We start from the raw sequence: 23,153 nt of genomic DNA on the forward strand, positions 1-23,153 counted from the left end.
GTACAATACTCTTCACCTGCTTTCCTGCTTTACTGTTCCGGTCTGTAAATTGTAAAAATAAATATTGCAGCATTTCTTTAAGACAGGATGATCTTTTGATCTTTTGACAAGAGATAGTCTGCAGTCCTTCAATAACCCTCGGTGGCTCATCAGATGTTAAAGCATGTAAATGTGGACAAGGAGGGTCACTTTAGTCAGGTTTAGAAATGCAGCATAATTAACCTTGATCCTGTCTGATGTTACAGAGAATGGATTTTGGTTACATTCGGAAACACAGAAAGGCTGATGTAGAAAAATGCATGTGTGACTGCTGAAGGATATTCTCAATGTTATTGCATCCATAAAGCCAGTAAACAATACTTGAAATCTTTTGTTCTGCGTGCACATGACAACTGCGTCAGAACGGTTTAGCAAAAGTGCTCTGCATTAGTGCAAGCCATTGAATGCAATAAAGAGGGCAAACGGAAAATCAGGATCATTAATTGGTTTCAGTGGTTATGCCTATCGGAAGAGGGATGTGCACGTTCTGAAAATGAAAGATTGTTTGCAATACAAGTGCTTAAAACAATGCTGTGATGTAATTGACTTCAAGACACCTATGTAGGACAACTTCTTTGGTGGAATTTCACCTGTAGTGTACTACTGCAGAATAACACCACCACTTTACAAGCCTGGACAGTGAGGAGTGTGGCTAATGTTGGGTTTTGCAAAATGTTGGAAAACTTGTGTTGTGCTGAACCTCGGTCCATGTTCAAACTGTAAATTGTCAAAGTTCAACTGCACCCGCACTGTAGCAGCACAAGCACAACCTTTCACTCCTGGTACTGGGCTCGTCGTGTAGGTATCATTCATTTTTCAAAATCGCTTTCCATGGTGGTGACCAGACCAGTTTACTGCTGAATGTGAATTTATATCCAACATTTGGCATTACTTGATAATTTTGTAGTTTCCACTTATTCTACAGTGAGTCAATTGTCAAATGATATGTTATTCTGTCAGTGAGGGGTTTGTGATTGATGATTTAATGAACGGGAATTTCTTAAAGGAAATGTTCAAATGTTCCATTTGCTAAGCAGTAAGCGACTCGCACCATCAAACCCTTGTACGATCTACTGACAAGAGAAAGGATTCGCGATTAGGTAGTATTCTTGGAAGAGCCGCGATCTTGATGCATCTACGTTAAAGTCAATAAAATGCTCATAATTGATTGCAATAAATATAAATGTGACCATGGAAATATCTGCATCCCAGCCTGTGTGCGACAATACACTTACTTCAGAAAACATCCTATTTGCCTGAATCTGCTTGCCATCATTCAGCAGCATAACCTTCCGAAAACCAGCAGCGAGCGCTCATGCACTGAGCCATGCAGCCAGCGATATCTTGGCAGTGTGTCGATCTTGAGTTTTGCATTTTACACAGGATCCAGATGTCAAAAACATTAACCTGGCTTGGGGTCTGAGATGACTACATTTAGCTCAGATTTCTGCAGACTATGTTCAGCTCATGAAGTTAGCATCATACAGCTTTCACAAGGAGCTATGAAAGCGGTCCTTCGGCCAGTAGCCTGCTGCTCTCATATATGAGAGCCAAGGACAAGCCGGTAAGATTGCTGATATAGCGCTTTGGCCATCAGCGTGTGGTTTCAAGGAGCCGGTTCTCACCTGCCAGTCAGCCCAAGTATATGATTTCCCCGAGTGTGCCTACTGCTGCTACGCCGGTGATGCCTTATTTTTCTTTTTTTGTGCTGATATACGCTGTATCGTGTCAGACCTCTAGGAGGACTGCAGTTTTGGTGTGGTGTCTACCATGTCATGTCTCTGCCTCAGAAAGGTCAGTAGGTTTGGGGTGGCATCTACCCAGTGTCAAGCTTCTGCCTCTAGAGAGCCTGAAGGGCTGGGACAGAGTGTGCCCTCGTGTCAGGATTACAAGAGATGGCTGTGGCCTCCGTGGCAGGCCTTGAGCGGAGTCTTCAGGAACCAGGGAGGAAGGGGTGAGCGGGACACACTGGGACAGCAGGCTGCCAGGAACAATGTACTTCAGTTCCAGTCAATGAAATCAAAGGGCTCGCAGGGTCAGTTGATGAATAAGACCTATTTTCAGTGCGACGGACTGGAATTTCGCCATGTGTGGTATTCCGCGAGTTCCTCCCACCCCTAGTTTTAGGTCCCACTGTTGGGATCCCTGTGGCCTCTGATAGTTTTGAGAGTAGGGGGGCACGTGTCCACCCTGCGTACAACAGACCGCAACTCCACTCGCGACGAAAAGCGTCTCCGAGCGAGTGCTGCCTTGGAAATTCCAACGCGCAGAACTGATGACATTGCGCGTTCTCTTCGGTGGCGAATAGATCTAACCAAGGCTCTCCCCATCGCTGAAAGAGGTCTTGCGCCACTTCCGAGTTCAGACGCCATTCGTGATCCATCATGCACCGACGGCTGAGCTCGTCCGCCCTGGCGTTCAGAGAACCCGCCAGGTGTTGAGCCACCAGGGTCACGCCCTGGCGTTCCAGCCATTGCCAAAGGCGAAGAGCCTATTGACAAAGGATCCACGACCCCACACCGCCTTGTTTGTTGCAGTACCACATGGCGGTGGTGTTGTCCGTGAACACCTGCACTACCCTCCCCCGGACAGAGGGGAAGAATGCCTTCAGTGCCAGACGAATCGCCCTGAGCTCCAACAGGTTGATGTGGAGCCGGGACTCCGCCGGAGACCAGAGGCCTCTGATCTCCGCCTCTCCCATGTGGCCTCCCCAGCCCTGGAGGGACGCGTCCGTCACAACTACGTGCTCCGGTTGGGGTAGGGAGAGGGATCTGCCGCTGATCCAATCGCGGTCCGTAAGCCACCACTGCAGCTGTCTCGCAGTGCCCTCCGAGATCAGGACATGGTCGGATAGGTTGCCCTGATGCTGGGCCCACTGAAACTTCAGGTCCCACTGCAGAGCCCGCATCCGCCACCTGGCGTGATGCACCAGCAGGATGCAGGAGGCCATCAGCCCCAGAAGCCGCAGCGTCAACCTGACCGAAACCCGGGATAACGGCTGAAAGATGGGAATCAGAGCCTGAATATCCCGGACCCGCTACTCGGGTGGATAAACCCGAAACTGCACCGAGTCTAGAACCGCTCCGATGAAGAGGAGCTTCTGAGAGGGGCACAGGTGTGACTTTGGCACATTGATCGAGAACCCCAGCTGATGCAGGAGGTCTGCCGTAGTCTGGAGGTGGCTGACGACTGTCAGGGGCGAGCCCGCCTTCAACAGCCAGTCGTCGAGGTAGGGGAAGACTGAAATCCCCAACCTGCGCAGATGAGCTGCGACCACCGCCATCACCTTTGTGAACACCCGTGGGGCGCTGGTAAGGCCGAAGGGGAGCACGGTAAACTGAAAGTGCTCGTGGCCAACCGTGAACCGCAGGTAGCGCCGGTGGGCCGGCAGGACGGGGATGTGGAAATAAGCGTCCTGCAAGTCCAACGCCACCATCCAGTCTCCTGGATCCAGGGCAGCTAAGACCTGAGCCAGTGTCAGCATCTTGAACTTCTCCTTCCGGAGGAAGCCGTTGACGTTCCGTAGGTCCAAGATAGGGCGCAGGCCCCCTTTGCCCTTCTTGGGTACCAGAAAGTAGTGGGAGTAGCAACCACACCCTACTTCTGGCCCAGGAACGCGCTCGATGGCCCTTTTGGCCAAGAGGGCCGTAACTTCCTCCTGCAGAAGTCGCAAGTGATCCCCCGATACACGGTGGTTCTGCGGTGGCAGGGTTGGAGGAGTCGCCTCGAAGGGGAGGGAGTAGCCCCTTCGGACGATCTGCAGCACCCACCTGTCCGACGTGACAGTGCGCCAGTGGAGGTGGTGATGGCGAACCCTGCCCCCCACTGGCGTCACATGGGCCTGAAAGCACGGACTAGGAGGGTTTTGAGGCGGATGCTGCGGGGGAAGGTGTGGACTGACCTCGCCGCTGCCCACGACCGCCCGGACGGCGGTTCCCACGGCCGCCACCGCGTTGGGTATTGCCCTGCGGCGCGTGGCTGGCGGCACGTGCGGGCGCACCCCTTCCGTGGCCACGAAAGGAGTGATAGGCAGCCGGTTGCTGGCGTTGGCCCGAGAGGCCTAAGGACTTGGCCGTAGCCCTGGAGTCCTTAAAACGCTCAAGCGCATGGTCTGCCTTGTCGCCAAAGAGGCGACGGCCATCGAACGGCATGTCCATGAGCGTGCTCTGGACATCTGCCGAGAAGTTGGCGGACCTCAGCCAGGCGTGGCGTCTGACCGCCACCGTCGTTGCCATCGCTCTAGCCAGCGAGTCAGTGGTATCCAGCCCACACCGGATGGAATACTTGGCTGCATCCCGGCCCTCCACAAGGGCTTGGCCGAGTTTGGCCCGTACCTCCAACGGACACTCTGGCAGCACTTCCGCGACCTTATCCCAAACAGAGTGGGTGTAACGTCCCAAGAGGCAGGCGGTGTTGGAAGACCGCAGGCCCAAACTAATGGATGAGAAGATCTTCTTCCCATACTGGTCATACCTCTTGGATTCCCGATCCGGCGGGGCCGACGGGAATGCGGTTTGGGAATTGGAGGCCTGGATAACCAGGCTCTCGGGGGTAGGGTGGGAGGACAGAAAACATGGGTCGCCCGGGGCGGGCGGTGGCATCTGGCCACGTTCCTATCTACGGGCGAACCCGTAGCGGGCTTGGACCAAGTGCCCAGAAGAACGTCAGTCAAGGCCTCATTAAAGGGCAGCAGAGGCTCGGCCGAGCTTGACTGCGGTTTAAGGACCTCAGTGAGGAGGTTAGTCCTCACGGCCGCGACGGGGAGCTCAAGGTTTAAGGCCATGGCAGCCCTCATCAGCACCACACTATATGTTGCCCCCTCCTCCGAAGCCACGGTAGGAGGGGAGACAAACCCAGGGTCTGGAGAGGTGTCCAGGCCACTGGCCTCCTCAAGGTCTTCTGTCCAGTCCTCATGAGACTGACACTCCCTGGTCAGAGGGTCCTCAGACCCCTCCCAGTCCTCTCCTTCACCCATCTCCTGAAATTCAGGGTCCTCAACCAATGGGGCCTGTTCATAAAAGTGAAAATCACCCAACGGCGTCTGGAGCGGCGCCCAACGGGGCCGCCCCGACGGCCGAACAGGAACGGAAGTAGAACCGGGGTCGGCGCCGCCCGAGGACGGCGCCGGAGGCGACACCTGAGGGTCCGACGCCGGGTTGGTCGTCAGATCCACCGGCGACGAACCAGATCCCGAAGGAGGACCGATGGTATACACAAAGGGTTAGACCCAGTAAAGTCAAGGGACCTGGGTGATTAAGTGGTATATAAGAGAGGGGTCCCAGACAGAGAACTGATAATTACAATTTTAAACAATTATTTCCAAAAAAGACAGATAAATGAATGCAAAAAGATTTATTTCAAATTTGCATTGTAACCATTCATTGGTTGAATTTCATCAACATCACAATACAAAATTCTTATATATGTGCCCACATACACAACAAGGAGGGGGGTGAAGTGAGGGAAAGTGCCAAGGTTTAAGAAGGAATAGGGAAATGGTCAGATTCGTTCGTGATAAGTATTCATCAAAACTCAAAAACAAATGTTCATGTGATTCCTTGATCCAAGGTCCACGATATTGTGCTCTTATAGAGTCCACGATAAAATTGGTGTAGACCACCTAGCTCGCCTTCAGCTGCTTTAGTCTAGCTTGAGGGTAGGAGTTGGTGAAGATATTGGCGTCTACGTTTCGACCCACAAGACGCGTAGGATGTTAGTGGATATCCGGGGATTGTAGGTTGAGCAATGAATGAAAGCGGTTCAAATCTTCCTTGCTTCCGTTCCAAATGAACACAACGTCGCGACGTTGTGTTCATTTGGAACGGAAGCAAGGAAGATTTGAACCGCTTTCATTCATGGCTCAACCTACAATCCCCGGAAGCCTGCTGAACGCAACTCGCTGTTACTGTATTCAAGCCACCATCCACGTAGTTTACGTGATAATTTACCACATGGGCAGTTCCTTCGGGTCAGGAGGAATTGTAGCAGGAAGGAAGACTACATGGCTCAATCGGATGTATTGATGACACGCCTAATCGAAAGAGGCTATCCCAAGCGGTTAATCAAGCGATCACGGAAAAGGGCATGGTTCAGCCATCGTGAGACACTTCTTGAACCCTCTTCACGCATGGACCAAAAAAGAAAACGCATGATATGTGTCACCACATTCTCTACAAAAAGTCAAGAAATAAAAAAAACAATCAATAAACACTGGGGCATAGTCGGCAAGGAGTTTGAAATCCCCGAGGTACCCATGCATGCTTTTAAAAAAGCTAGATGCCTGAAGGACTATGTAGTTTCATCCTTTTTGGAATGTCCCAAAGCTCCTACCCTGGCCTCCTGTTGGAAACAATCCCCTATAGTCGGACATTTTAGATGTGGTAGCTGTAAAGCTTGTCCCTCAACCATCCAATCAAAGGACTTCACATTCAAGAACCACCATCACACTTACAAGACCCACACTAACTGTAACACCACTAATGTTATTTATGGGATAATCTGCCCGTGCAATTTAATATACGTAGGCCAAACCCAACAACGGGTGAAAGTTAGATTTCTTACACATTGCAGCCGCATAAGATGCAAAACACTGGGAGCACCATTAGTTGAACACTGTCAAAGAGAAAATCATCTCCCTGAAACACTGAAATGGGCAGTCCTTGAGCATGTGACATTAGGCCCCAGGGGTGGTGATATATCTAGTGTATTGAATGTCAGAGAACTGAAGTGGATTCATATCTTTAATTCTGTATCTGAGGGTTTAAATGAATCTGAAAGCAGTTTCGCACAGTTGGCGAACCTATGAATTGAAGAGTTCTTTTTTGTTCCTGTTTGAAGCATGGGTTTTCCGCAACCATGTAGGGTAGTGCCTTTCACTAACCTGCGAGTATTGTGCGCATTACCCGATGGTTGCCTCTTTGTCAAAACTGTTGTGACACTGACACTGTGATGTCTCTACATTATGAATACATGTGTTTCAGTTTATGAGAATTCTTAGCATTTGGGGCTATTTTTCCAAACGTCCAGCCCTTGGGAATATCTACTAACACCCGATGGACACTATTAGTAATACATAAAATACTCCATGGTCAACCCCGTGCATCAATTGCTGTGTAAATGATGCATTGTACTGCGTTTGGATGTTGTCTATGTATTTTGACTAACATGCGATTTGCACCGCAGAAATTCAACTGCCAATGGCGCTACTAACAAATTTTGTTTACATATATTGCCAAGATTGCCACTGTCTAAATTTATATATATCTATAGTAATCTAGGTTAATGTTATTTCAAGCGTGATAATTTGGGCAACCTTTCGGTAAACTCATTTCTAATGTCCCTGCAATTATTTCTGCCCGATGAAATAATGCCTTTGGATTTGGGTTCAAATATCAAGCCACTGCTTATTCACTTGCCGTGTGAGCTGAGAGCAATCTTTTTTCCATTTCCTTTTAAAAAAACTCGGGAGAAGGCCCCGCCCACCCCGTTCCAACCAGGAAGTTTCACTCTACACTGAGCGAACGCTAGTGACTGCGCGACTAAGTCTGGAAGTAGAACCGTTTTGAGCCCTACGGCCGCGGTGTCAGGTGAGAGGCGGTAACACAGTGTGCCAATGACTACGATACCGAGGAGTAGGAGCCTGATTATAACACGGGGGTCATTTGATTTTTTGCAGATGGTCACCGCCGATACCCCCTTTACTGGTGGCGATTAATTTAAGGTGAGCTGCATTCTTAATGCACTTTTGAACACGCTATGGCTAGCATACTCCGTTTTTGCATCAATAGTTTACCCGCTTTTCTGTTATTTCGACCTCTTTAATTTTCAGAATTATACCACATGGGGATCCATTGATAATGCAGCCCATGCGCTAAACGACAAATAATTTTCTGACTTGTTTTCCAGGTGAGACTTTCAGGTTTCCCAGGTTCACTAATGATCACAATGTATTCCAACAATTAAGTAAAGGTAGCCTGTATTTGACTATGTCTCCGTTTTTAGCAGGGCTCTGTTAAGAACATAGAGGAAGATATAAAACCATCACAATTTTTTGAACTCAAGGTGCGGTATATGTTTTTTGGCTTTTGAAGCAAAATGCTTATAAGATGTTCCCTTTAGTAACCACGATAATAACACCAGTGTGGTTTTTCTTTGGACTAGCAGGCACCTCAGTGAGCCGCCTATTACGATCCTACCCTAATCGTGAGCAATATAGTCCACCTGTCCAGTAAAGCCAAGACAGCTTACAATTTAAATTGGATACTCGAGGTACGATTATCTCGGTGTTTATGGTCACAACAATACCGCGGTAATACAGGCATATTGGGGACTTTACTGTGTATGTAGATGCAGTATGATTTGTTTAAAAAAAAAATTTGAATCATACTTCACAATAGGTTGTTGAACAACACGCCGAAGCCCCCGCGGCTGAATTATACTCAGTTTTGAGATACGCACCTGGCAGGCGCATTCCCTCGTCACCGGCACCAGTTTACTAATGGGTAGGTTGGCAATCCCAGCTGGCATAACCCCAGTGGTAGCATTTACGTTAAAGTAAACCTAAGAGAGGTGATTGAGATAGCTTTGGGCCGTCTGTGCATGACCCGTTAATGTTCATGATTTCTTTTATGATCGCCACTTAGGAATACAACCTTAAGTTCTGGGAACCATCAGGATCAAGAATCTAATGTGGTTCATCTCCCTTTGTATGTTAGGTGAGTTCTCACTACACTTTAAATGACTTTGGAGGTCCCCTCCAATCGCAGTGTTCCACACTCGATATGTTCAGTGGATAGAAGACAACATGTCCTCCCCCTTCCCCCCCCTTTTTTTTTAATTATCCACCTGCCTTGTATGCATCAACAAGGTAGCTGTGTACTAAATCTTTCAACTGTTTTTTAGGAGGTTGCCCACCCACAACCATCCCGTCCTGAAGTAGACCCCGTTGTAAGGACTAACATCCTACGCGTCTTGTGGGTCGAAACGTAGACGCCAATATCTTCACCAACTCCTACCCCCAAGCTAGACTAAAGCAGCTGAAGGCGAGCTAGGTGGTCTACACCAATTTTATCGTGGACTCTATAAGAGCACAATATCGTGGACCTTGGATCAAGGAATCACATGAACATTTGTTTTTGAGTTTTGATGAATACTTATCACGAACGAATCTGACCATTTCCCTATTCCTTCTTAAACCTTGGCACTTTCCCTCACTTCACCCCCCTCCTTGTTGTGTATGTGGGCACATATATAAGAATTTTGTATTGTGATGTTGATGAAATTCAACCAATGAATGGTTACAATGCAAATTTGAAATAAATCTTTTTGCATTCATTTATCTGTCTTTTTCGGAAATAATTGTTTAAAATTGTAATTATCAGTTCTCTGTCTGGGACCCCTCTCTTATATACCCGAAGGAGGACCAGCGGCGTCGGGCCCGAAGGCACCGGCGGCGTCGGAACAACTGGACCCCTCGGCGCCGGGCCCGAAGGCGCCGGCGGCGTCGGGATAACAGGGGCCTGCGGCGCCGGGCCCGAAGGCGTCGGCGGCGTCGGGGCCGAAGCACCCGACGGCGTCGGGGCCGGAGCTGCCGACCCGCTAGGACTCCCAGACTGGTCCGCTGGGCCCAGAGGCGCCGCGGAGCCCGTCGGAGGAGAGAGTTTCCTCATGGCCATGAGGAAGCGCTCGACCTCCTCCGGCGTCGCGTTGAGCCCAGGGACCGTAGGGTATGGGGCTGGACGCGGCGCCCGCGACTCCGACGGAGCCGCGTGGACGGTGTCACCCGAACCCCTGGCCGCATCGCGCGAGCGTCGGGGGGAGTCCGAGGAGCGATTACGCCGCTTGGACTTCTTGTGCCGCTTACCGGACGACGACTTCGACCCGGAGGAGTGCGGCCTACTCTCGGAGCTGTGGAGGCTCCGGGCCCGCGACCTGTCCCTCGACCTCCCATGGGATCGGGACCTCTCGCGGCGCGGGACCGACTGCCGGAGTTCGAGTCGCCTACGGGACCGCTCCCGTCTGGCTTTCGAAGAGAGGGCCCGGCAGTCGGAGCAGGCATTGTCGTCGTGGTCGACGCCCAAACACGACAAACACACGCGGTGAGGATCCGTGACCGACAGCCGGTCGCAATCGTCGCAATGCTTGAAGCCGGGCATCCCTATCGGCACCGTTTCGGAGTCGAGAGACTCGTAATAGTAATCAAAAAGGATCAAAAAGTTTAGTTAAAATTGACTAGGGTTACTGCTTTTTCCAGATCTGCGCTTGCTGGCGCGGAAAAAAGAAGAACTGACGTCAGCACGCGGAGGCGGCGTCTAAGTACTCAGACGACGTCATCACGGCGCCCACGAACGCGGAGCCGCAGACGACGCCTACCGACGCGCAAGGGTACTGCTACGCAAAAATTTCCGGATCCAGTCTGACGCCTGGGGATATTCTAAGGTAAGGAATCTAATACTAACGTGTCTCTTTCAGATATAATTCTTACCCAGCAAGGGATCCAATGATTCCCTTGGTGGTGCAAGGAATTCAATTTGCTGAAAGGAGTTCCTTTACACAGACATTCCTACTCAAACTATACTAACAGTTCCTTCTCTTCTGGGACGGGATGCTCATATGGACCACCTTCAAATTCAGGGGCCTTGGTCAAAGAAAGAACAATCTTATCATATCAACCTGTTGGAATTGAGACTGTATATTGCACTCTCAAATAATTTCTCCCTTCATTTAAAACAACCTCAATCTTTGCTCAGACAATACGACAACAATTTATTATCTGAACAAACAGGGGAGGGTGAACACATTTGAGACAAATGTCGCTAGAAGTTAAGACCATCTGGAAATGGCTTCTAGCGAACAATTTAACAATCACGACAATACATCTTCTGGGAGTACACAACAAACCAGCAGATGCATTAAGTTGAATAATTTAGGAAAATCACTACTGGACTCTAAATGACGAAACTCAACACATCATATTCGAAGTATGGGGCTATCCTGAATTAGAAGTACATAAAAAAAAGCCCACACTTCGCCTCAAGATTATTACTATCCATGGGGAATGCCCTTTTGATAAACTGGTCAGGGAAATTTTTTCTACGCTTTTCCTCCCATTCCTTTGATTTCAATGGTGTTAATCAAAGTTCAGCAGTCCAAGACAAGAATGATTCCAATAGATCTAGAATGGCCTTAGCAAAGGTTGTTCACAGATCTTCTTCACCTATCAGAGAGACCACACAGGAAATCGCAGTGCAGACTGGATCTTTTCTACAAATGTGAGTATCAGAAACTACACCCCAACCTACCATAGTTGAACTTAACAGCCAGTTTAGAATAATGGAATCTTCGTTTGAACCCATTCACAAAGCTACTATACAACATTTATCATGGAAGACAGCATTTTTAGTAGCCATTGCTTCTGTTTGCAGGGTTAGCGAAATCCAAGCTTTATGTGCAGACGACCCTTATGCTGTATTTTATAAAAAAAACAGGGTTGTGGTTAGAAATCATCCCTCTTTTCTTCTACAAGTAATGTCAGATGTATGTCAATCAGACAATTTCTTTGCCAACTGTATTCCCAAATCTAATAAAGCAGAAATCTGCTGCGCTTTCATTGGATGTAAAGAAGAGGGTATTAAAATTCGAATTGCATAAAACAAAAGAATTTATGCAAGCCGATAACCTATTTGTGAATTATGGTCCTCTTAAAACTGTTTTGTCTACCTCTAAACAATTGATTTCTAGATGGATTTTTTTTGTATAATTCTCTAACTAGCAAATAAAAACACTTGCTGGTAAACCTAAGGCACATTCAACTAGAGGAAAAGCAGTTTTCTATAGCTCTTAAAGAAATATTCCTAATTCATCAATATGTAAAGCTGCTACATGGAGATCAATACATACCTTTACTAGACACTGTCAATTCACATTAAAGAGCTGGTGCACAACTAGGTCAGGTCTCTTTATAGAATCTTCTTGCATAATACAGGATATCTTGTGTATTTCATCATCTTGTCCGACAAAAAACAAAAAAAGATGGCAGGATGAACTTTCTATTCTATTTAGTGCTTATGACTACTGCAGAGGATCCCCTGGATGAGAAAGAAAAGGTTCTAACTTGTAATCTTGGTTTTCTTCAAGGGGAATCCTCATCAAAGTCATAAGCAACCCTCCCTGGATTACGATTTAATACAGATTTTTTTGTGTTTTTGTCCTAATGCCTTCAACTACATAAAAATGAACTCACTTAACAGTCACCCCTGGTGCATGATGGGCCACTGGAGAAAGGGAGAACATCTAAAAGGTACAGTGTAAGTTTAATGCTCTGGCTGTATAGCCTAGTTCTTACAACGGGCCTGTGTTTCCTTTGTTGGTCTCCATTTTAAAGGAGAGGTTTGTGAGAGCTATTTTTGCATTTCTTTTCATATCTGTTTTTTGGGGAAATAGTTTTTAAAATAGAACTAAAATGAAACTTGTCAAAACATACTGCTGGACGTCCTATGCCAAGTCTAAGAGGGCGAATATTTAGCACTGTCAACCCTGTACAAGGAGAGGGAGGTTTTGGGGCAATATTGGGAGGGAAATCTTCACTCCTGGACTTAGGCAAAACACTGTGTTGCAAAGGTGGCTCTTCCTTCACTACACACAGTATGTAGGAAGCAGCAAGAGAATGGGGGGCAGGCGGAGAATTAACCCCTTCGGTGCTCATGACGGAACAGTTCCGTCATGCACCACGGTGGGCGTGTGCTGAGGACGGAACCGTTCAGTCCTAGCATCTGCCCATGGGGGAAGCGCTGGAGCTCCCCCCTCCACTATGGGCCAGCCATCGAACCCCCCAAAAACAAGGATGCCAACCCTGACACCCCCCCACCAATTCTATGACGTCTGCGCATGAAGAGCCGCCGGATGCTCTAGAAGCTATTTGCGTTCAGCGCATCCAAGAAGCAGGTGGGTGTTTCCCGCTGAGAGGTGGGGGAGGAGGGTGGGTGGTGGGAGTGGGGAGGTGTGGACTTTTCAGTGTGCACAGAGGCATAGGGGGAGAGGAAAGTTTGTTCTTTCCCCAATTGTATCTTTGCAGGGCATTCTTGTTGCACGATCATGCATGGGATTGAGAAGCAGGAATGCTCCCATTAGTACCAGGGATTTATTTTTTGTAAAAGGAAGAGACCCCTTGGCCAAGGGTCGCTGCCAAAGGGGAGCATTTTGTGTCTGCCATTTTCTGACCCCCCTGGGGGCAGATCGGACCTATTTTGCGGCCCATCTATCCAAGAAGGGGTAGAAAAAACACACTAGCACCAGGGATATAGTAACAGCATGCATGGCATCTGTCCTTGGGCAAGGATTACAGAGAAGACAAGCAAAATGTATTAATACATTTTGCTGGTCTTCTGTCCCGTCCCCCCCACCTCCACGGAGGCACAAAACCCACTAGCACCAGGAATATGTATATATTTGTGTTTGTGGTGGCCCCTTGGGTAAGAGATGCCCCAATGGGATGGGGCATCAGTTATTTACTTTTGCCTGTTTTTGTCTTATATTTGTAGGCACATATGCCCCCAAGTGGGGCAGGCAACCACTAGACATTAGGAAAAGTTTGTGTGTGTGTGTGTGTGTGTGTGTCTGGAGTTCGGCTGGCAGTGTGTATGTGTGGACTGGCATTTGAGTAGTGACATAGTGCTTTATTATGTTAATTGTGTTATATCTCGAGATTTGCATTTGTGATTGTAATATTTTATTTCACATTTTTATTATAGTTCAAAGCTTTTGCTCTTTTGACTGATGTACCAGGTAGCGGTTTCCTCACTGGCAGTTCTGAAGTTTGTGTAGTTACATGTGTTAGGTGAGAAAGCGTTTTTTTGTACTATTGACTCTAGAAGAGTATCATTTCCCTACATGAATGTGGTTTTTGTAAGTGGTGTAATAGTAGCAGTATGTTTAGCTTCTGTTTTATTGTTTGTTAAAATCTTTTTGCATTTGTGCTCAATGTGTATTGTGTTGTCTTGTGAGTATTTTTTTTGTTTGTTTTTTCTTCTTTCTAATGGGATATTGTTGGTTTTTACGGTGTCTATGCAGAGTAGTTGCTGTTGAGTCTAGCGGTCTCTGGCAAGTGAGTGGTATAGTTTTGAGTATATAGTTCTTTGTGATAAAGTCACGCTTTGTTTATTACTTATTTTGTACAGTGTTGGTAGTTGTTCACTTGTTTGTGAACATTCCTTTTATAGTAAGGATCATGGCCAGCTGTACGATTATTCAGCAGGTTTTTGGTATGTATTGCGAGTCTTTCTCTGACCATAGTTCAGAGATTGGCTCTGCATCTGAGGCAGAGGAGGGAGTGGAAGATTCTAGCAGTGATTTTTCTGTCCGAGAGGAATCATCTGATCATGAAGCCACTCAGTGCAGATGAAGTGCCTGTTTTAGAGGAGGACATTGATGTGCCAATAGTGCAGCAAGAGGCATATGGATTGCAGCCTGGGACTGCAAGGCTTCCCATTGGAAGAGATGACCTATGGGTTAACCCAGCCATGGTGCAGCTGGCATTGCCTGTCTTTACTGGTGTTGCAGGGTGTAGAGTGGATACGTAAACCGGTTTTCTTATACTTTTTTTCAGTTGTGTATGGATGAGGAGATTGTGAAGCAGACTAATTTGTATGCTGAATAGTATTTGAGGGACAACAGTGCCCGACTTAGGCCCCACTCTAGAGATACCCGGTGGACTCCCACAAATCTGGCACAGTTGAAGAAGTGCTTGAGTTTAACTTTTTTGATGGAGTTGATAAGGAGGCCGTCGATGTCTTCATATTGGTCTACTAGTCCCTTGAGGGCAATGGCTAGATTTCCTGCAATCATAAGTCGTGATCGGTATTTGCTTCTGCTTCGCCACAAGATCACTCTGTGACTATCTTTTTTATGATTCGGCCGGTCCTTAATCACATCGTAGATCGATTTTCTAAGATCTATGCTCCAGGGAAAGAAATAGCTGTGGATGAGTGTTTGGACTTGTTCAGGGGCCGCTTGGTTTTTAGGTAGCACATTCCTAGCAAGAGGGCATGTTATGGATTTAAGATGTATATGCTGTGTGAGAGTAGGACTGGATATGTCTTTAATTTCAGGGTGTACACCGGCAGGGATTAGAGGATTGATCCTCCCATAATTGTCCGTCTGCTTTCAGAGTGAGCGAGAAAATTGTGTGGGAACTTGGAAGAGGACTTTTTTTTTTTAAACAAAAGTCACTATTTATATGTAGCTAAATTATACACTGGTGAGCAGTTGTTCAGGAAACTGGTTAAAGTGGACACTGTTGCTTGTAGCACAATCCGCACTAACCGTAAAGGTTTCCCAAAATAACTTGTCTGTCAAAAGCTTGAGAGGGGATAGTGCTGTTCTTTGTGATAAACTTCTAGCTGTGAAGTTTTCAGACAAGAAAGATGTCTACATGCTGACTACCATCCAAGATGAAAGTACTTCACCTGTGACTGGGGGGGGGGGGGGATCAGGTTGCTGAAGTGCCCAAAGCTGTGTGCATTTTAGACTAGAATAGGCACATGGGTGGCGTTGACAGTGTAGATATGGGGTTGGAACCTTACACTGCTCTTCCTAAGGCTTACATTTCGTATAAGAAGTTGGCTATTAATCTTTTCCACTTAGCAACTTTGAATGCTTTTGTTGTCTTTGAGTATTGTTCTCCAGAGTCAAGGATGACTTGTGTTAAGTTTCAGGAGTCTGTGATAGGCAGCCTTGTTGTGGTGGAAGAGGCAAGTGTTCCAAGAGTTGTAGTGGTGAGGATGTGGCTAGATTGAAAGATCACCACTTTCCTGATCACATTCCTCCCACACCCAAAAAAGACTTTCCAGTAGGAGATGTAGAGTCTGTATGTGAAGAGGTGTGTGGAAGGAGACTTGTATGTACTGCCCGACTGTCTTTCTAAACCTGCTGTGTGTGCCTGCTTGTTTCAGAATGTACAACACTCAAGAGTTTTTGGGAGCATCCATGAGTAAATGTAATGGCGGTGTTGCATGGACTGGCGGCGTGTGTACAGGAGCTTGGCTGGCGATGTGAGAGCAGTGACTTGCTGCTGGTCACTACACACACTAGTAGCCAAACGCCAGTCCACACAATCCGTCAGCCGGTGAGATTGCTGTGTCCGGCAGGTGAGCGTATGAAAGTGATAGGTCCTTGAATGGCACAGTGTTGTAATGTGCTGGGCCCACGGCTGGCGGTGGGAATGGTTTTATATGTGTCACACGTATGAAAGGTGTATGAATGGCCTTAAAGAGGCTGGTGCCTTGCCGCAGCTTTACAGCTCACGAGCTGTGAGTTACTGGTTCAGGTTTTAATCCTTTCAATTATGAACAGTGCATTTCATTTTTGTGAAATCTCGTTAATAAAATGTTATATATTGAACCATCACTCTCCGCTGTGCTAAATCCAACAAGTATATGTGTACTTGAGGAATAGATGGTTGTGCAGTAAGAATAGTCTTTTCGGTCTTTCTCTGCCAAGGTATACATTCTTACTAGGGAAAATCTACCAACTCCAAGGGGAGTGCACTGCTGTCTCGTTTTCGTGGATCCCAACAAGTTTTCTTACCCGTAATATCCTGCAAACTTCAAAATGTGACTAAAGTCACATATTTTCCTTGCATTACTGTGACATAATTTTTCAGAACAAGAAACCACAAATGTCCTACCACCCAGCGTTTCCCCAGGTCTCTCGATAAAAATGGTAACTCACTTGTGTGGGTGGGCCTAGTGCCGCAACAAGAAATGGCACAAAATGCAACACGGACACACCACATTTTTCCAGTGAAAACTGGCTGTATTTTCACAATGTGCCTAGCTATGGATTTTGGACCCCAGGTCAGCCGGCACCTTGGGAAACCCAGGGCTCGAAAAATCTCAGAAATGGTACTAGTTCTGCAGGTCTAGTACCTTGAAAAATCTTCCCGACCTAACAGTAACCTACTTTACCTCCGTCTCTGAAAGCGGAGCAAATGTGATAAGATTTAAAGGCATCTTTATTGCTTATTTGCTTTGTGAGCAATAAAAAGGCCTTTAAATCTTGTTATCTTGTCACATTTGCTCCGTTTTCAAAGACAGCAGATAAAAGTTAGTATGATTTCCTGCTCGCCAGAAAGGGCGAGTAAGACCTAAAAATAGCTCAACCTCATTAAATTTACCTCGCAAATGCGAGCGGTCAAGTGGATTTGTCGAACCCTGAAACCTGTACATTTTTCAAAACTAGACAAGCAGGGGAATCCAGGATGGGGTGACTTGTGTGGCTCTCACCAGGTTCTGTTAACCAGAATCCTTTGCAAACCTCTAACTTTGTTTAAAAAAAATAAAGCACATTTTCCTCACATCTGTGATGGAAAGTTCTGGAATCTGTGGGGAGCCACAAACGCCCACCCAACCAGTCTCCCGATAAAAAAACGGTACCTCACTTGTGTGGGTGCCCCTAGCAGCAAAAGGGCTAAAAGCACAGGGAAGCATCCCTAGAGTTTTTCTTTTTACCTGCCTTGCCCTGGGGCACGGTGAGAGGAGGTGGAGTCTTAAGTAAGCTTCGATATCCCTTTAACAATGTGGGTCGATTTCACTTTCACAAAGGCAGGGCCAAGTATTCCTCCATGGCTGCTGTACCAGGCTGAGGAAAGTCAACTAGGGTGTATTTGTATCTATTGGTCTGGAGGGAGTAGGTGAAGGCTGTTATTTTAATGTCTGACAGATGGGGAAAAGACATGTAAATTTGGCTGGTATAAGACTTTCCAAAAACTGAAACTAGCTATTGCAAAGCCAATCGGTCTGAAATTGACTTTAAGGCTTTTGATCTTGAGGAACACTAATTTTTTTGTTCTACGGTTCTAAAGCTTTGTTTTTGGGGGAATTGTTGGGCCCTCGTTACAAAAAAATATATATAGCTGGAAAAAAAAATTTGGGGGGGGGGCTCAAAAAAGCACACTATGTCATTGTAGTTCAGAGCACTGAAGGGTACTACTTTGGGTGTGGATGCGTTCCTTATAAAACGGCAGAATGCAGTCACTCACAGTGAAGTTAACCGTTGGCAGAAGTGGGCTGACAAGCAGCACTTAGGGTGAAGACAACGTGAATGGTAACAACTGACCAAGGAAGGAAGAGAGCTGGCTGAAAGCCACTATAAAGAAGTATATTATACATATGATATAAGTAAAATGAAAAGGTATTGGCCAAGCCCGGACTTGAAAAGAATTCAGCATCAGCGCTCACATTCTGGTGTTTTTTGTGTTGCATTCCTTCCCAATATATACGCACACTGGAAGACAGACGTACGGGAAGACTAAGACGTTTTCCCAATGCGCACATGCAGTGTTATGTATTTGCAATTTGCATGTGCTCATGTATCTTTTTCTGTTTGGAATCTATTTGCTGTAGATAGTAAACCATATGAAAAAATACATACTTTGACATGTGCACTGCACACTCACATTTTAGTTTATACCTGAAAAACAACTGAATACATTTTTACTAAACCAGAAATAGGCATAATAACAAAGGCCACCTTGCCATAAAAATATGGTGATCGTTTGCTCTGGCTGTTTCGGAATTAGACAGGAAGAACATTTCCCATTTGCAAGCGAGCACCAATTTTGAGACGCCGGACACACTTTGGAACCTTCTGAGCAATATGAACCAAATCTAGGACACCTTCAGATGCACTAATAAACTAGATTCAAGCTAAGGTACAGTATACGCCTGAAGGGAGTTCGGGAGGGGTGGTGTTTTCAGAAGAGCTGGGTCAAACTAGAGAATAATCAAAGAATCTACTTGAACAGGCTGCACCAGGCTACGAGTAATGGACTGCATATTAGGGCAAAAGGCAATCTTTTCACTTTCTGACTAACACCGTTTGCCCCAGACAAGATGGCTTGGGAACACTAATCCTTTGTTATTTTGAATAATGGACTGCATGTTGATGGTCTAATCTTAATACAAAAGGAGTGCTATAAAGTACGCTTTGTAATGTTGATTTAGAGGACGTAAGTTCAAGACAATGTTTGACCGCGTTTTTTGTATTATGTGTATTAACAACTGAGTGACTACTGTCTCAGTTTGTTGCAATTATGTAAATTTGGGACATAAACTGAGGTTAAATTGGTCACATGACCCCTTTTGAGGAACAAAACAAACTAACATGGAATAGGTCAAAACCCTTATGTCTACAGAATTCATTCCTGTGGGGTTTTCGAAAATTTGGGATTCATTTTTAAGAATAGAGGCTTCCATTTTAAGACATGAATCTTTTTAAATCTGGAGAGTGTCGTATCAGAAAGTACAAGCCATCATAGCTGCTACAGCGAGCTGAGGTTTTGGCGATTCATAGGACATCTTTCTATTTGTGAGGTTGCGTGGAGCATTTATCATTAGTAGCGTTGCTACTCTTAGGCCTATCTAGTTTTACTATGTCATTACAAGGTATAAATATCTTTGAATGAATTAAAACACCTAGAGGTTTGCCATGTGAACCAAACACGGCACATTCCCTTTTTCTTAAGCCATTTTATGGATGCAAGTTGTTGAGGGCAGTGAAACTTTTTGATTTCTATTAAACCGGGGAACGGTTATTTAACCTCGCCTTCATAGTGGATTCAAACGTTCCCCACTGCAAATTCAAGTTACACTTGTGTATGCAATCCACAGTATTTTTACTTTTCTTCCCTCTCCTACCTTGGCGAAAGCATGGAGATCAGACTCCATTTATGAAGACCAATAAGGCAAATCAATAAGCCCAGAGCTTCAGAATTTGGTGCACTTCAGAATCTTCTACTGTAGCATGGGTCTGGGCAATCCACAACATAACCTTGACATATTATTTCCGTCCAGTCATTTAGACCGTTTGAGTTATGAATGATAAATTAATATAAAGCGATACATCTTTCCAATAGGCAGGTGGGTGAGCGTGATTTCTTATCATGGTATATGGAGCAGGAGGTGGAACAACATGAAGAGCCTTGAGCGGCAAAAGAAGGCAGATGGTAACAGGACACTAAAAAGAAGCAGTGTGGAACACAGCACTTATCTCACTAAAACTCGGCTACCGTCCCTTCTGAGCACTCAAACAGTTTTTAGCAATTTCCCCTAAAAAGGTTTTGCAGACTTTAGACATCCTATTTCTATTAAATATTTTATGAGATTCATTCAAGTTACACTCATGGATTTTTGCACCAACTTACTGAAAAGAAAATACAGTTTTTACGTGCAACTCGCTTCATGCTACTCTACATGATTGTGGAGTAGAGCGAGCATTAAACAACTTAAATGGCATTCTGGAACCAAACATCAGAACTGCAATTTGTGCCACTTACTGAACATGTAACTTGCAGCAGCTGCTGCTGCTGTTGCTGCTGCTGCTGTTGCTGTTGATGCGTTTGTTGCTGCACCTGTTCTTGCAACATTGTCTGCTGCTGGGGGTCCCATATCTGCACAGTATGTCCTGCATTTTGGTAAGTCCCCGCTACAGTCTGCACTGCCAGAGGAATGTGTATATTACCATTCATAAACTGTGCAGGAAAAATAGAGTTTGCAAGTGTTTGCACAATTTCCTCATGCGAGTTTTTCATCCTGTCCTTGTCATCCTCTAGCTTAACTGTCGTCAAGGTGGTTGGCGAGCCGCTCATATGGACGGCATTGTAGGCTTCCTGGGGGATGGCAATATGAGTTATGTTTTGCTGCTGGAGATCACCGCGTGGCTGTGCAGAATATACAGGGATGGTCCATGTCTCTCCAGTTGGGCTGGTAATGGTCCCGGTGGCACTATAAAGGTGTGCACTGTCCACCGTCAGCAAGTCTGGCCGTAAGGACACATAACTCTGCTGCTGTCCCTGTGGGATGGCCAACACTGTGGCAACTGGCTGTCCTGAGATAGCATATGATACTGTAATGGGCATGTCCACTTTACGTTTCTTCACAGGTTGAAGAACCCCTGAACTACTGAGCCGCCGCTCTCCTTCTCGTGGGGATTCTTGCTGCGAGGGAGGCGGTGAAAGAGTCCCAACAGTCTGGATCTGGATCTGCTGGCCTCCAGAAAGAGCCTGTCCAGATACAAGCTGGGCATGGATGTGCTGGTGCTGAATGTGATCCTCCTGAAGTTCAGACGCTTGGATCTGGTGTGCCTGCACGTGTTGCACCTGGATCTGGCCCTGCTGCAGCTGGTGAGAAGGGCTGTGACTCTGAAGGGACTGGTTCTGTAGATTCTGGGATGTCTGCTGCTGCTGCTGCTGCTGCTGCACCTGGTTTTGGATCTGTACTTGGACCTGGATCTGCTGCTCAGAGGACTGATGCCCCGTCAACTGAGGAGAAAGTTGCTGAACAGTTACGTGTTGGGGAGACTGGTGGACTTGCACCTGAAAAACAAAAACCACAAGTGAGTAACATTTTAAAAGCTTTAGTGTAATTCAGAATCTACATCACTCAAATTAGCTGGTTCAATCCATTTCAGGTGATATTACTCAACAAACTAGCAAATGTTATAAAATCACTTCTGGCATATTGAGGATGGGTGCAAAACGGAAGGAATAGGAGACGCATCAGGAACATTGCATTTACGGCTCTGAAAGGAGTTAAAATTCAGGAAGAGTAGCTTGGAAGGAAATCGAAAGTAGGCAACTGTAAGTAACTGCTAGCGGAAATGGGTCTGGAGGATCGATGGAGACTTCTCCACCTTTGGAAGAAAGGATACACCTATTACTCCGGAGCGCACAAAGTGTTTTCCGGACTGGACTACTTCCTTATTCCTAGTTTGGAGTCCCCATAAGCCAGTTGACACCCTCACTCATGTCAGAGCCTATCAGATCATTGTATGCTAGAGCTACAATTCCAGATTTGCCCTCAATGTTCCCGACGAGTGTGGAGTCTTGACGCTTGGTGGCTCCAGGACCCCACAACTAAAGCCCATATACGGACGGCCATAGAAAACTATCTAAAAACTAACAAAAACTCTGTTGAAACACCTGTAATCCTTCAGGAGGCACGAAAAGTCACGATTACGGGATATCATAAGAATTGAAGACTTGTAGTTACTGACCTTGAGGCATGCATCCTTGAATTGGAGGCGGAATAGGATTGGTACCGAGCACCAGAAACACTCAGGAATTCACTACACATCCAAAAGACCTAAAAGCAGCTACTCCTCGATGCAGCATGGATGGTGTGGCTCGCCACGCAATGTTGGGTGCAGCACTTGGGGGAACAAGGCAGTCAGATCCCACACAGAGTATATACCAATACGATTCACACAACTGATGACAACAATACCCAGACAGAAGCGCTGTTGCCTGACAATTCGCCACTTACTACAAAAACCTCTATGACAAGCCAACAAAGACCGATCCAACAACCCTTTGGACTTTGTAAGGGATCTCTCTAAACGTACCTTGGCCAACAGCGTGAGAGACTAGCTCGAGAGCGTTCTCACACTGGAGGAAATGGGCGAGGCCCGGTCTCAACTTTCCCAGGGAAAACGCTAGGTTCTAGAGGAAACCCTAGAATTCTTTAACACTGATAGAAATTTAGTTCTCAGCATGCTATACAAGATATTTTTGAAAGCACAGTAGACAGGCATGTTACTTCCAAACTTGTGCAATGGCGACATAGTGGTCATACCTAAGCGGGGTCTCCCCACCCCCCATCCGAACATCACTTCTCCTACCACCACATATCCCACTTAAATCAAAAGTCAAAATATGGGCTACCCAGTGGAGTGCGACCCTTGCATGGCTTTGCTGGGCGTCCACGCAGAGGCAAGAGGGAGGGTGGTGGGTGCCGGAGCTGTGATTTGTTTAGGTTATTTACAGCTCCGGCATACACTTACACTCTATGTAGCGGAGTTTACTGACATTCTGTATTACAGTCTCCTGGAGGCTAAAATTCTATTAGACAAACTTACCAGACACGAAATCTCCTTAATGTGTTGCTCTCTAGTGATCAATTCGTCCGAATCCTTCGATCGGTTATGGGAGGCCTGGATGGGAGCTGTGGGAGAATTCTTTAATGAGGTCTGGAAAGAGCACTACACCCCTCTCTACCCACCCGGAATCTGCTGTAGCCTCACAGTATATAATTATACAATGGAAATACCTCCAGAGGGTGAAC

General features: G+C 46.4%; 1 protein-coding gene across 6 annotated transcripts in view; it reads right to left on the bottom strand.

The window, feature by feature from the left end:
• QRICH1 (glutamine rich 1) overlaps positions 1-23,153 on the bottom strand; it is a 190,136-nt gene that overhangs the window by 63,686 nt on the left and 103,297 nt on the right. For all 6 annotated transcript variants that reach the window (XM_078661804.1, XM_078661803.1, XM_078661808.1 and 3 more), the window contains one exon: positions 20,369-21,406. In XM_078661804.1, coding sequence (XP_078517930.1) covers positions 20,369-21,406 — 1,038 coding nt within the window. The remainder of the gene's footprint in view (positions 1-20,368; positions 21,407-23,153) is intronic.

The sequence above is a fragment of the Lissotriton helveticus genome, chromosome 9 (genome assembly GCF_964261635.1).
Source record: "Lissotriton helveticus chromosome 9, aLisHel1.1, whole genome shotgun sequence".
NCBI classification, from domain to species: domain Eukaryota; kingdom Metazoa; phylum Chordata; class Amphibia; order Caudata; family Salamandridae; genus Lissotriton; species Lissotriton helveticus.